At 40.7% G+C, this 13,260-nt stretch overlaps 1 protein-coding gene across 1 annotated transcript in view; it reads right to left on the reverse strand.

The window, feature by feature from the left end:
* LOC138733929 (cilia- and flagella-associated protein 43-like) overlaps positions 1-11,168 on the reverse strand; it is a 34,976-nt gene extending 23,808 nt beyond the window's left edge. The window contains 10 exon segments of the mRNA XM_069881447.1: positions 7-147; positions 917-1,020; positions 2,034-2,182; positions 3,000-3,080; positions 4,183-4,299; positions 5,166-5,297; positions 6,032-6,111; positions 7,007-7,066; positions 8,815-8,965; positions 11,121-11,168. Coding sequence (XP_069737548.1) covers positions 7-147; positions 917-1,020; positions 2,034-2,182; positions 3,000-3,080; positions 4,183-4,299; positions 5,166-5,297; positions 6,032-6,111; positions 7,007-7,066; positions 8,815-8,965; positions 11,121-11,168 — 1,063 coding nt within the window.
* Between the last annotated feature and the right edge of the window lie 2,092 nt (positions 11,169-13,260).

The raw sequence follows: 13,260 nt of genomic DNA on the forward strand, positions 1-13,260 counted from the left end.
TCTTACCTGTTGTGAGTTCTGAAGGTAGATAAAAAACTTCCAGTCTTGCTCTCTGGCCCGCTCCCACATTAAGAAGTGCCGCCACTTCAACTAAGTCCTTGTTGAAGTCAGAAACTACAGAGAGATCCAGCACTTCATCTGCTAAGGCTGAAGCAGGTAGGGAACATCAATGCAAATTGTTACTGAATCACGGTAACGTTTTTGCTGAGTTATCACATCAAACAAAGAGACCCATGTTCAGGACACATCTCAGCTCAACCACACAGTTTGGAACTTGCATGAAAATATCAGACAAGCCACAACCTGGTTTTGGAAAGTGCGGCACGCACACAACTTCAGCTAGAGGCATCCAGCACTGAGAGTGCTAAGTGTTACTATGACATTAAACATTCAAATATGACTTTACATCCAGCTTGAACTGTAGCAATTTTGAGGTTCTCTGCTGATAACCACCACTTAAAGTTATGATGAAGGTCTATACTTATAGATGCGATCTGTAAGTATAACGTTAGTGGAATTGAGAGGCTGCAAAAACAAATACACAAATTTCTGAAGAATTATTCTGTGACTTAAAATTCCGTCATTTTTATTCTTTAGCATCCAGCAGCAAAGCTGACAGTTCCAGCAGTCCTCACGTTAAAGATGTCCGGGGCAGGCAATTGCACCCAGCTATCATGACCTATGGATTTTTACTCTAAATTCTCTCAAGATGAGCCACAAAAGTCTTAAGTTCTTTGCCACTACTATTCCTTTTGTGCTGGAGTTGTGATCAGCTGGTTAGCTAATCCATTCTCTTCCCTCTGACTTACCTGCTCCTTTGCTAACTAAAACTAAATAAAAAAAAAAAAAAGCAAGTACACCTAAAATACAGTAAATAGTGAAAACACAGTGTAGTTAATGCTGTAACATTTATTACCTACATATCCAAGAACTTGGAATAATTTTGAAGGCCGGGCATCTAGAATAAAGATATGTCCTTCTGCAGCCCTAGTGATGAGGAACCGGCCACTCTGGTCATAACTAGGTGAAAAAAAAATCCAAATAGAAAACAGCTCAATAAAAAGAGTCAAATAATTCCACTCCAATAACTCTGCTGACTTCACTGAGGGCATAAACGCAACTGAAATTTCAGCTTCTAGGTTTACAGGATTAGGGTCTGATATAAAGTGCAGTTATGAGTGCAATTTCTAATTGTGTGGGTGGTCAATCTAAAGCTAACGATGCTCCATAGCAGTCTGTTAACAACTTCAGCAAATCTTTAATGAAGTTTATGTTTTTAAAAATAAAACGGCTATACAGATTTTGATATTATTTTTAATAGACATGGCTCTGTTTATATTGATTTGACCTTGAATGAGTTGCTTTCCGTATCTATTTTTAATGTTTTATCTTAGGTAGCTGTGGAAAGTGATCACATCTGAGTCTCCAAATAACAGGCAGACTAATATTAAAGTTTAACTGTTCAATATCCATTTTATTTTTTAAAAAGTAGAAGTAAAATACTCTCAGATTTTTCAATAATGGAAAAAAGCAACCAACCAAACAAAAAAAGCCTTTTACATCACTAGAGCTTATTACAGGAGGACTGGTAAATTCCAGAACAGTGAGCAAATGAATAATTAACAATGGTAATAAAAATCCACCGTATAAAAAGGGATGACCAAAAGGCTTATACTTAATTTCACAAAAACTTAAATTTACTTCTAGTGAGAAATGGCCCTCTAAAGTTGGATACATGGAATTGTGCATAATTATTGCACACAGTGATCTGCCAGAAAGGATCTTATACATGAGTATTTTCAGTGCTCAGTTAAACCTTCTTAAAATACAGGTTTATTATATTTCTCTCATATAAATCCTGCCACTACCTCTCTTGCAAGCAATTCAGAATATGTTGGAAAATAATTGAAACCATCAAAATATTTTACTTTGTTATTTTTGGAATCAAAGCTTGAACAGTTTTTTTGTTCAACTAACAGCGTTACTCAAGAAACAGATTGACAATATTACTGCCCCTGCTGCTTCATACTTACTGCAAAGACAACACTGGAAATTTGGAAAGAAAAATTCTGTGAACAACCCGTGGAGCTTCAGCTTTGGTAACATCAAGAAAATAGATTTGACCTCTTATGGTCCCAACAGCAACGCTGCTGGAGGAGGGACAGCAAGCCATAGCTGTTGCCTAGTTGAGAAACAAAATATGATTAACAGTTCCATACCTTTTTTTACAACTATTCTGTATGTTAGTATGCGACTTCTTTTACTATTTAGAAGTCCCTAAAATTTGAAGAAGAAACCTCAAATGGTTCAGCTAAAAAACTTGTTTTTAACAAAGTATTTTAGAGACGTCTTGGCTTTTTTCCCTATGCTCTGTATCTACATATCAAAAGCCAATTCTGCACTCCTCAGAAAAAAATCATTATATCCACATTTAAAGTGAAATAAGTCCCACCTCAATGAAACAGTGAGTGCATTGTTATGTGTACAGCTCTTACAGAAAGGGATGAGTCTCTTACTGTGTCAGATTTCAGGGTTTGAATGCATCTTAAATCAGGACAAAGCATTAACAGTTTTAAATACTTTTATCAACTCAGTTTCAAGAGCCTGGTCATTCAAGGCATTTAGTTTTTACAGACTCAAAACTTTTCCATTCAGTTCTGACACTCATTAAAAATAAATATTTCATCAAATATTATAAAAATTTAGATTGTTATTTACAAATATGTGCTTAAAGACACATCACTACAACAACCCAAACCATTCAATGATTCTACGACATGAGGTTGACATGTTGCCTCTGCTTTATGGCCCAGTTCAATAGATGATTAGTTCAAGTAAACGTAATATTTTTAAATCTCTTTCATGGGTTGTACAGAGACACTACTGATCTTTCCTCACCACAGGTTGATCCAAATCTGTGGAATATTATGCTATGAATTAAGAAATACTAAAGAAAACTTCAAGCATCAGTCACTAAATGAGCTCCTGGTTGCGTGTACCTGAATATCAAGGTTGAGCTTGCTGAGGCAAGTTCCATCTTCCAGGAACCAAACTTGTACTTCACCTGAAATTGTTACAGACTATTGAACAGAGAAAAAAACATAGTCAAAAGAGAGTGGAATAACCAAATAGTCTGGAAATGACTAGTGATCTTTTATAGAATATAAATTCAAATAGTGTCTGAGCAGAGCAGATCAAGGATTACTAGTTTTGCTTGAAATTACCTTGAATTCCCTTTAAGTCCAGTTGCTGCAAGGTACGCCTACCTACGGAAAATGTGTAATCATTTCTGTGAATTGATGCAAATACAGGAATGTTTTTTAAGCAGAATGAGACAATCTAGGGCAAAACATGTAAGCTTGATCAATATTAGCACTCCCACCATTCAGCCTGCAATAGAAAACCTGCTTATCATTTTGTTTGCACAGGAAAGGGCTTAAGGTGACATCTGGTTTTCTCACATGAAAAATTATGTGTATCATGTTTTTGAGGCCTTCTTATAACCAGGAAATTTTATAATTCCACAGTGAAGTGTGGCTAGAGATCAATCAACCCTCACATCACTCATTCAGACTCAGGTAAAATTTGTCATTCCCATGTTATTGACAAACAAACAGATTATCAGCAAAACTAATTGATTCACACCCCAGAATTTCAGGGCTGGCTACTTGAAGAATTCATGGCCTTGAGATGAATCAGAGTTGCAGGAGTCCAAGACACAGGAGGAAAGCAAGGAATATTTCAGAATGAACAGATCCATGAGTAATGCCTCGTTGTCCCTGGACCTGGGACAAAGGCATCTCTCAGGCTATTCCAGTTTGTGCTGGAGGCTGAAAAGATCAGCAGGGATTCCTTGTTCCGACATCTATTCTCTGAATTGAATCAACCTTTTGCTCAGCTGTGCTCCTGACCACTAGTGAGACAGCAAATAAACAGCAGAACCATACAACATTTTAGCAGCCTGCGAATTATCCACCCTGCATTCCAGGGCAAGTTCTGACCCTTCTATAGGCCATACCTGAATTAATGCCATTTAATTCCGTAATGAGAAGGTTTTCCACAACTGTAACAAACACCAGAACAGTCACGATCTCTGCAAGGCTTTTGATTTTGTGTCTTACCAACGTTTTGGTCATCTGAAAAGAGCCACAATTATATATAAGGAAGAAAATAATTTCTTACCACACAGTACTTGTCCCCTGGAGTAAGAAAATCAGCTGTCAGGAAACAACTACTGCATGTGTCCAGGAGTTTGACAGCTTCTCCACTGTGGGCAGGTTTGTAAGCATAGATTGTCCCCTGACAAACAGAGAGAGATAATCCATCCCTGGGCTATGAGACTTCTCATTAAAAGCTGTCAAAGACTTCAAGAAAAAATACTCATCTTCCTGAGCTCTTTAAAGTTTCATACTCTACTCTAAATTGAGGTAAAAAGTGCCCAGTAGAATTCAACTGAATTTAGTAAATTATATAAATTTACACTAGCTGAAAATCAGGATGGTTCATTTGAGAGTGATCCAGCTAGTCACGTTTCCAAGTTTTGTTTCTCATAACTGCTTTAATTTAAAACCACCCTATTTCGTATTGCTCCAGAAACCAATCAATATTCTAAAGCAACATAAAACACAAATAATAAATCTTAAGCTTCAAAAGATGTTTTTATCTAAAGACCTCAAAACCTTTTAGAAACAATTCATAACTAATGTAGACATAGATTTTAGAACTTCTCTACGCATTTTACAAAAGGAGAGTGAAATCAGAGACAAAGTGTGACCAAAGTTACCCCCACAAAAAAACCCAAACAAACCACATTTAAATGCCAATTTAAATTATTAAAGGTCTGGAAAACCAGGGATAATTTGAGGATTTGGGACTCTTGTGTAAGATTTCTGGACATCAGGCTGGTCAAAGAAGGATCTTTGACTGGGTGGCCAGACAAATTCAGATAGATGCACAGCACAAGTCTCCCGCATAGCCACAGTAGGTCTGATGTACCCAAGGCCCAAGATTTCATTGCAAACACAAGATGGGCTAAGTTTACCTCTGGTATAATTTGTTGACTTGTGTGATTACATTACAGACATTTCATACTGGCAGTGCCAGCATGCACATACAGAATAAAAGGAACGTGCCATTATATAATGCCGTTATCTCAAATGCTATACCTGGTCAGTGACAAGCAGAAGCACAGCGTAATCAGGTGAGAATATGAGGCTGGATATGGGTTTTAAGATATCAACGCAGATTTTCGTCTCATACTGCAGATCTTTGATGTGATAAAAGAATAAAACGCCCCCCTGTGCAGAAAAGTACAAATCCACATCAGGTCAAGGTCAATTATCCCAGCCTGAAGGTCAATTATCCCACCCACTCTGGCAAACTGAACTGGCAAAACCTTCTGAAATTCTCTGGAGCAAGTGTGTTTAACTGTATCCCATTGCTAATGGTCTCATCTGCCTTCATGACGTTTAAATCCAGATGACTCTTATCCTGCATAACGCATTTTTTGAAAAATCAAGGTGTTTTTTAATACAAGTCTTACTAACAGTCCATGTTTGATAACAGACTCTCTCATTAGTAAACACTTGAGATTCCACATTGTTTCTTTTGTGACAGTATAGGGATTTGTCCCTCTCTTAAGCAGCACTGTATAATGTAATCATCATTTTGGATTAAATATTGAGTGAGATTCAGCACAAAACAATTTGGTGGTTCTCTTGGTCATTTTTTTCTCCTCTCCTATTTTTTGTCCATCCTTCTTTCCTGTTCCTCTAGAACTCTCTTTGCCTTTTGTTAAAAATAGTATTGTCCTCTTTGGTTCCTTCTTTGACTTAAAAAATGGAATCTCTTCCCTCCCTGCTCCTTTCTGAGTTCTTGTCTCAAGTTCTAACAAAGAAGATATATGACAAAACCAGAGAGGACCTCCACTTTTTTTCTGACTTCTGTCTTTGCAGTGAGCTCTGCAAATACACTCCATTTGAATGCTTTTTGATTTTCACACAATAAGTTACAAGCATAAAGGATGCCTTACATTTCCAGCTGCATACAGTCCCCCGTTACAAAATGCCATGGCAAATAAAACTGATTGTTGTGGATCCTCTGGTTTGCCACCTGAAAGCACAAAGGCAACAAGAAACATCAAGTTTAATTCATTGCAACCATGTGTCCCAACTTCAAATCTGAGATGATTTACTACTTGTGAGTAAAAAGGCTCAACGGGCTATATATTCTTTGGACTTTGTGCTGTGATGATGAAGGACAAGGCTGGTACACATAATTTAAAGTGACAGTACTACTGTGGTCTGATGAATTAGAAATTAATTTGAGAAATCAAAACTTGTCCCAATGTCTGGCAACCTTCACTGTGGAAGTATTTTTTTTCCCTAATTTCTACTCAGAATTTCCATTGATGCAAACTGTGCCCTTTGCCTGTCAGGTTCCATCCTGTCTGTAACCTTTCATGAGTAGCTGAAGCAACAGTAAAATCCCCCATTTCCTTTCCACTGGGCTGAAGAGAGTTCTCACAGCCCATCTTTGTATGACACACGCAGACTCTGCAATAATCTTTGTGGCCCTGTGCTGAACTTTGTCCACTACGTGAATGCCTTTTTTGTATTGTGGAGCCCAAAACAAAACATTTGAAACAAACCCTAAATCCTAACTCAACTAAATCACAAGTGATTGCAGTTCTAAACAAAGTTACTAAAACTAAGCAGTAGAGAACCCATTCTAGCATCACTTATTCCAATTTAAACTAGAATGAACAGAAATTATTTCCCTGCCACTGTTTTTCCAGAGGCTATTCATTTGGCTGTCTACTAGCACAAAAGCTATTAATCATTTCTCCTGTAAACATATAAAAGGTTGCCATTGATGTGTCTTACAGAGGTCAGTGTGAGCTGAGTTTTTCTAACCAGTGGCCTCCTGCTGTACTCACATATTATTACTCCCAGACATCATTGATGCTGGCTAAAAATCAATTAGCTTGATTTGAACATGGAAATACCTTTCTTTTTCTGCGCTCCTCGAACATATGACACGATGTCTGACACTTTACACACGTATTCTGCACAAAAGAAAACAATATATAACGTCAACCTTGTTTATATGTCAGTATTGCAATAAAAGTCAGTTATAGCCCAGTCTACTGAACAAAAGGTGAAGTTTGGTATATTGAATCAAAAATGTGCATTCTTCTCCAATATCCACCATCTCTGTCATTTATGCATCTGAGCTGGCACAGTCGTTACGTGGTTCAGCTTACAGCTATAAAAGGGAGATAGTCATACATGGACTGTGATCCAGATGCAGATTTATCTATCTTCTAGTGCTAAGTTCTGGTTTTGTTATTTCCATTCATAATTTTTTAATTAGATTTACTTACAAAGGAAAGTTTAGCCAGCCTGAAAATTGCCCAAGTGAAATGTTGTGGCTGCTTACGGTTCTGTTTGCAAAACCATAACAGGAGCTTGGCACGTGCTTCGAGTTGGACACACATGTAAGCATTCTGCTGAGCAGATACAGATTGCAGTACATCTTAAATTAAGCAGAAGCTTCAGTAAAATACGAATACAGACAGTGTTCTCACACAGATTTAGGACAGGACTCAAAGAATACACAAGTGGAGGAAAATCCCAAATGGCAAAAATTCTTATTGCCTTCTAACGAACTGGCAAACCATTTCTGGTCACGCCTCAGCTTTATATTTGTTTGTGATTTTCAGCTCTTGATATGGCAAACTTAAGAGTCTGATGGTTTCAAAAACAGAGGAATAGTGCTGGTTTGCTGATTTTTTTTTCAGAGCTGCCTTCCATTTCTGTGCTGACTATCAAAACTGGATAGAGATACAGAACTTTGGGAAAGTCAGGGATATTTACAGCAGCTTAAAAAAATAATGTATTACATGGCAAAAGAAGAAAACAAGATTATCATCAGCCTGTCCATTAACACTGATTCAGTGTTTATTAAACATTGCTATGCTGGTCTACAGAAGGATATTATCCAGTTCTAGTGATAGAAATAATAATTTTTCACGGAAAGGGTCATTGGGCACTGGCAGAGGCTGCCCAGGGAGGGGGTTGAGTCACCTTCCTTGGAGGGGTTTAAGGGACGGGTGGATGAGGTGCTGAGGGACATGGGTTAGTGATTGATGGGAATGGTTGGACTCAGTGATCTGGTGGGTCTTTTCCAACCTGGTGATTCTATGATTCTATGAAGTCAAAGACGTCTTCTGTTCACTTTCTGTGCTTCATATGTAATGCATTAATGCCTGATAATCTTTATAGACTTGTTTTGAATACAAAATAGTTCCTATAATTGCTGACCTTAAGGAATTCTATTAAGCAATATTACGTCAAATTTGGTTTCGTTTTTTAAAGATTCATCATGAGCTCATCTGTTCTAACATCATCTACCGTATCAGAGGAGGACAGTCCAATATTTCATGCAAAATAAAATGCATTACTGGTGCTTAACTAACAGTAAAAATACATATAGCTGGTATATTAATAGTTTATTGTTAACCTAGTAGGGCTGGTTAATAAGATCAGGACTGCTGTAACTATTGTTCATTTTATCAATTTTGATGTATTTAGAAGTTTTTCTTTTTTTTTTTCCAAAAAAAATGAAAGCAAATTGTTGGGTGCTAAAGAAACCCACCCAGAAGTTCTGAATGTTTATCCTACTAATAAAAGAAATATGTCTTTACAATTTCTGTAAGATATACAATAGCAGAACAGCAGAAAGCAAAAAAAGCTTTCACCTATCCTTTTTCCTCCCTACTTGAATAAAAGACACCACACAGCTGTTTCTTACCAGGGAGAGGTTTTTGTTGAAGAACAGAAACACTGCCTCTCTCAGCATCAATTGCCATAACATATCCTTCCTTACAGCCCAAGTAAATCTCTGAGGTCGCAGTCCAGCAGTGGGCAGTAGGATGCACTGACGGCTTAGCAGAATCTCTTGGCTTCAGCAAAAAAAATAAACAAGTTCAATTAACGATTGACAAATATCTGTACAAGCAGTTACGTACATTTTACAGCAAAAAAAAAAAAAAAAGAGCACTCCCTCATAGAGCCTGAGCACCTGTATAACTTCAGTCCTATTTATTCAGTTAGTCCTTCACTGAGGGGAGTAATTTGAAAAACGAGAACATTCTCCAGAGAAGTCTGTCTGGAGACAGTGGTGGAGAACTCACCTCTCTCTCTAGAAGCTTGTCTGAATGATGAATTATATTTTCATTTTAAAATTACATATTTTAAAATTTGAATTTATCTGAATTTATTCTCCAGCGCTTGTGTCTGTTACAGGTTTGTCCCCTAGCTTGGAATCCATCCGGTACTTTCCCTACCCTTGCAACAATGCTGACCCACCATAACCAATATTTTAATGATAAAATTATGATAAAATTCAACACTCTGAGACCCCAGAAGTTTGTTGTGTTTTTTTTTTAATGTCAGAATAGCACTGGAAGCCCAAATTGAAATGGTTACCCACTATTATCTCACCCTGACAAATGTTTTTCAAATTACTTTTCAACATAGTCTTCCACTGCATAGACATTACTTGCACATGTGGTCTTGCATACTTGGCAGTACTAAAGCACACTTTGTTTGAATAGTTTAGCGTATCATATAATCCAAATTACTCTGTAAAACAGCTCTGTCAACCTTTGTGTCATCTGCAAATTAGTTCCAGAAATACCCTTGCCACAGACTTTGCATGTGCCTTGAATTTCATTTCACTGAAATAAATCTCATAAATCTATCGTTCTCAAATCAGGAAGAACAGAAATTCACCATCAAATGTTATTAAAGACAGTGATCTGCTCAAATACAATAGTAATAGGGGTCATATAAATACCACGATAGAAAGAAATAGATGGAACAGGGTTTGGGGAGGGGAAAAGGGGAAGAAAACACAAGAAAACCTTGTAAGAACATTTAAGAGAAGATCCAAAGCATGTGAGCAGAAGTGGTGAGGAACACTAGACAATAAGATGGATGAAAAAGAATGAAGAGTCTGTAATTCTATAAAACAACACCTGCTGTCTCAATAAAGGTTCTATAAAAAGGAAATATAGGTGGACTTGGGATGAAAACATAGGACAGAGATTCATAAGCGCCTAGATGTTGCTAGTAAAATATGCCAAGGGCTGGCTACATGATTCTGCGTAAGAAGCCTACTCTCTATTTATGCTTACAAAGCATTTTGAATTTCTCAGCGGGGAAATGTTACAGAAATAAAGTATATTAATATTTACTTTATAAATCAAATAGGACTAACAGTAATAAATCTATAACAAATGGGGCTTTACATCACCCAGAAAAACATTTAATATAGGCATTTTTGCTGATTTTATGACTCTTGAACATCACAAATCTTTGGGAAGGCTGCAACTGAGCTCCTGTGAATCAGGAGCTTTCTGTGTAAAGATGACTTCTATAATATTCCTTTGTACCTGCTGCCATGACTGTCTTAACACATAAACTAAATAAAATAAGGAAAACTGAGGATGAGATTGTGTAAATTCTAAACTAGGTTGCTTCCTGAACTGCGCATTAGTAAGGTGGTGTATAAAATTATAATAATGATGATGATGATAATGCTGTCTTTCTTTGAGCTTCTCTCCCTTTTAAGTAGCAACTCTTCAGAGAAAAAAAATCCATGATGGATCCTTGTAATGAAAAGTTTTATAAAAGGACAATTAAATAAAATTGGTACTGGATGCCAAGAGGACTCAAGTGGTTGTGTCATGGCAAAGCATATTCAGAAACCTCAGGTCCCAAATGTAAGAAATATTGTAACAAAACTAAATTAATCTAATGGAAGAAAGAATAAGATTGAAAGCTGTAGGATAGTTCCATTCCTTTCCCTCTGCTGCCCCGTTGTGGTTAACACTTTGGTAAATACCCAGCCACAGGGTCTTGTTCTAGAGCCTGGAATCCTAACACATTTCAAAGGAGCCAACGAGAGCATTGGCAGTGGTCTTGCTTTTCTTTCTTGCCTCTCACACATTCTTTAGGAGTTGGCTACAGCTTCTAAGGGCCATGGACTACAGGTTGAGGACAAATCCCTTAAATGACAATCTAAATAATTGGTCCTCCACTTTGGATGCTTACATCAATGGGGAAAACATTGATCTCAGGGGACACTAATAGTGGTGCCATTTAGGGTATTATAAAGGGAACAAGTCCCCCACACCACTGGTGGGTTATCACACTTCACTGCCAGGGCCACCCTGGGGTCTCGCCCCCAGAGGGTGGTCCTTGCTGTCCCTGAGATATGGGCAGGTTCGACTGGACCGCTGGTTGAGCCATAAAGTTGGTTGCTTGTCGGGGGGGCTGCAGGTTCAGGGGTGCTTCGCCCCATTCGGGGTTGGCATAGTTGGGCCGCCTGGTGTCCCAAGTGGGAGAGAGCCGTGCGCGGCCCAGGTGCCCTCTCCCCCTCCCGTTTCCCTGAGTTTTAGAGCTGCATTCCTTGGCAAAGTGCCCTTGCTTCCCGCAGACCCAACACGGTCCTCTGGGTCGATTCTGGCGCAGGGGGAATGCTGTTGGCAAGTCATGAAACCGAGGGCAGTTTGTTACAACGTGACCCACCTGGCCACATTTAGAGCATGCCATCACGTTGGCTATTGCAGTGCTAACGGCCATCTGGATTGGGGCTAGACGCTCTTCCCTCGCGACATGCTTGATCATGTCTGCGATACTCGACCCCACCGGCAATGACCGCAGAATTTCTTTGGTTGCCGAGTTGCACTGCTGACGCAAGCATTCTGCTACCACCGGGCCTTTTGCTTCCGCAGGCAGGCTCGAAGAGTCGACTGCTGCCTGGAGACGGTCCACGAATTGTGTGAAACTCTCACTTTCACTTTGTTTTATCGTGGACCATGGTGATGGCTTGGCGATGACTCTAGAAGCTGTGCGAATGGCTTCTCTGGCCGCACGGGTAGTTGCCATGACTTCATGGGCCCGCAGGCCCTGAGCTTGCGCCTGAGGGGTGATCATGGTTGGGTCTGTTCCCATGAGCCGCTGCAGGCTGGAGCCGTGCAGTGGGTGATCTGCCCCAGCTACTTGGGCCAGCTGCTTTACGCAGTTGTCCTCCCATTCTTGTTTGAACACAATCATCCCTGCCCCGTCCAATATTAATCTGCAAGCTTGTTTTATATCAAAGGGCAGCATGTCATCTCCACCGAAAACGCTGTCTATGAGGGTGGAGACCATGGCAGAATTAAGTCCTTTATCTGCAATTGCTTTAACAATTGCTTGTATGTCCTTAGGGTTTATTGGTGAGTGGACCCTCTGTCCCCCGTCTGTGACCCGAACCGGGAATGCTAGCTTGGCCGATGGGGCCCAATCGGCACATGCCATCTTTATTTTTCTCCAATCCGTGAGAGGGATTTGTCCCCCTCTCGGCTTTTCTTTAATTTGAGTGGGGATGCGTCGGCTTTTAACTCTATGCACCCCCACTTCCTCCTCCTCTGAGCTCGAGTCGGTTGTGACCCACCCGCCCGGACTAGCGTCCGAGCCGGAGTCAGAACTCGACTGACCGGTCACTTCCGGGCCCCGAGCTCCTTCTGTCGGGCCCCGGCCCCGCCCACCTCCCTTGCGGGTGGGGCCGCCCCCTCCCCGCGGCTCGCCCCGCCTGCTGCTCGGAGCAGACGGGCGCTGACTGGCTCTCCGCCCCTCGCGGGCACCACCCTTCTCTTTTATGTTCTCCTCCCCCTCACGCTCGCACGCGCCGTTCAATTCCAGCGCTACCTCCCTGTTCCCGCCGCGAGCGTTCTCACCCCGCCTTTCCCGCTCGGCGCCATCTTGGGCCGCATAAGGTGGCGGCCTTTCCGAGATTGCCTCGGGCTCCGCTTTTCCAGCGGCGCCCCCGGCCTCCCCGGCCAACCCGCCCCAGAAGGATTCCGCTCGTTTCTGTCCCTCCGTAAGCGGGCCGGGGTTTGAGGATTGAGGGGACGCATCCCCCTCTCGCAAACATTTAGATTCTGCATAATCATCACCACGTGGGGGGGGCAGAGTCCGCGGGGCCGGGGTGGAGAATATCCACCGGCTGGTCAATGACCCCAAGCTCTAAAAGTCTCGCAACGGCGAGAATAAAATCTTTAGGCTTACACTCTGTCTTATATAATTGCGATACGACCTTCACAAGGGCTTCCATCTTCCTTGCGGGTCCGGGAGCGTCCTCCCCGCCGGGCTGGTCCAGCCGCACCGGCCGTCGTTCACCCGATTCCAAGCGACTTCCCGATTCCCGGAG

This window comes from Phaenicophaeus curvirostris, unplaced genomic scaffold (assembly GCF_032191515.1).
Source record: "Phaenicophaeus curvirostris isolate KB17595 unplaced genomic scaffold, BPBGC_Pcur_1.0 scaffold_46, whole genome shotgun sequence".
NCBI lineage: Eukaryota > Metazoa > Chordata > Aves > Cuculiformes > Cuculidae > Phaenicophaeus > Phaenicophaeus curvirostris.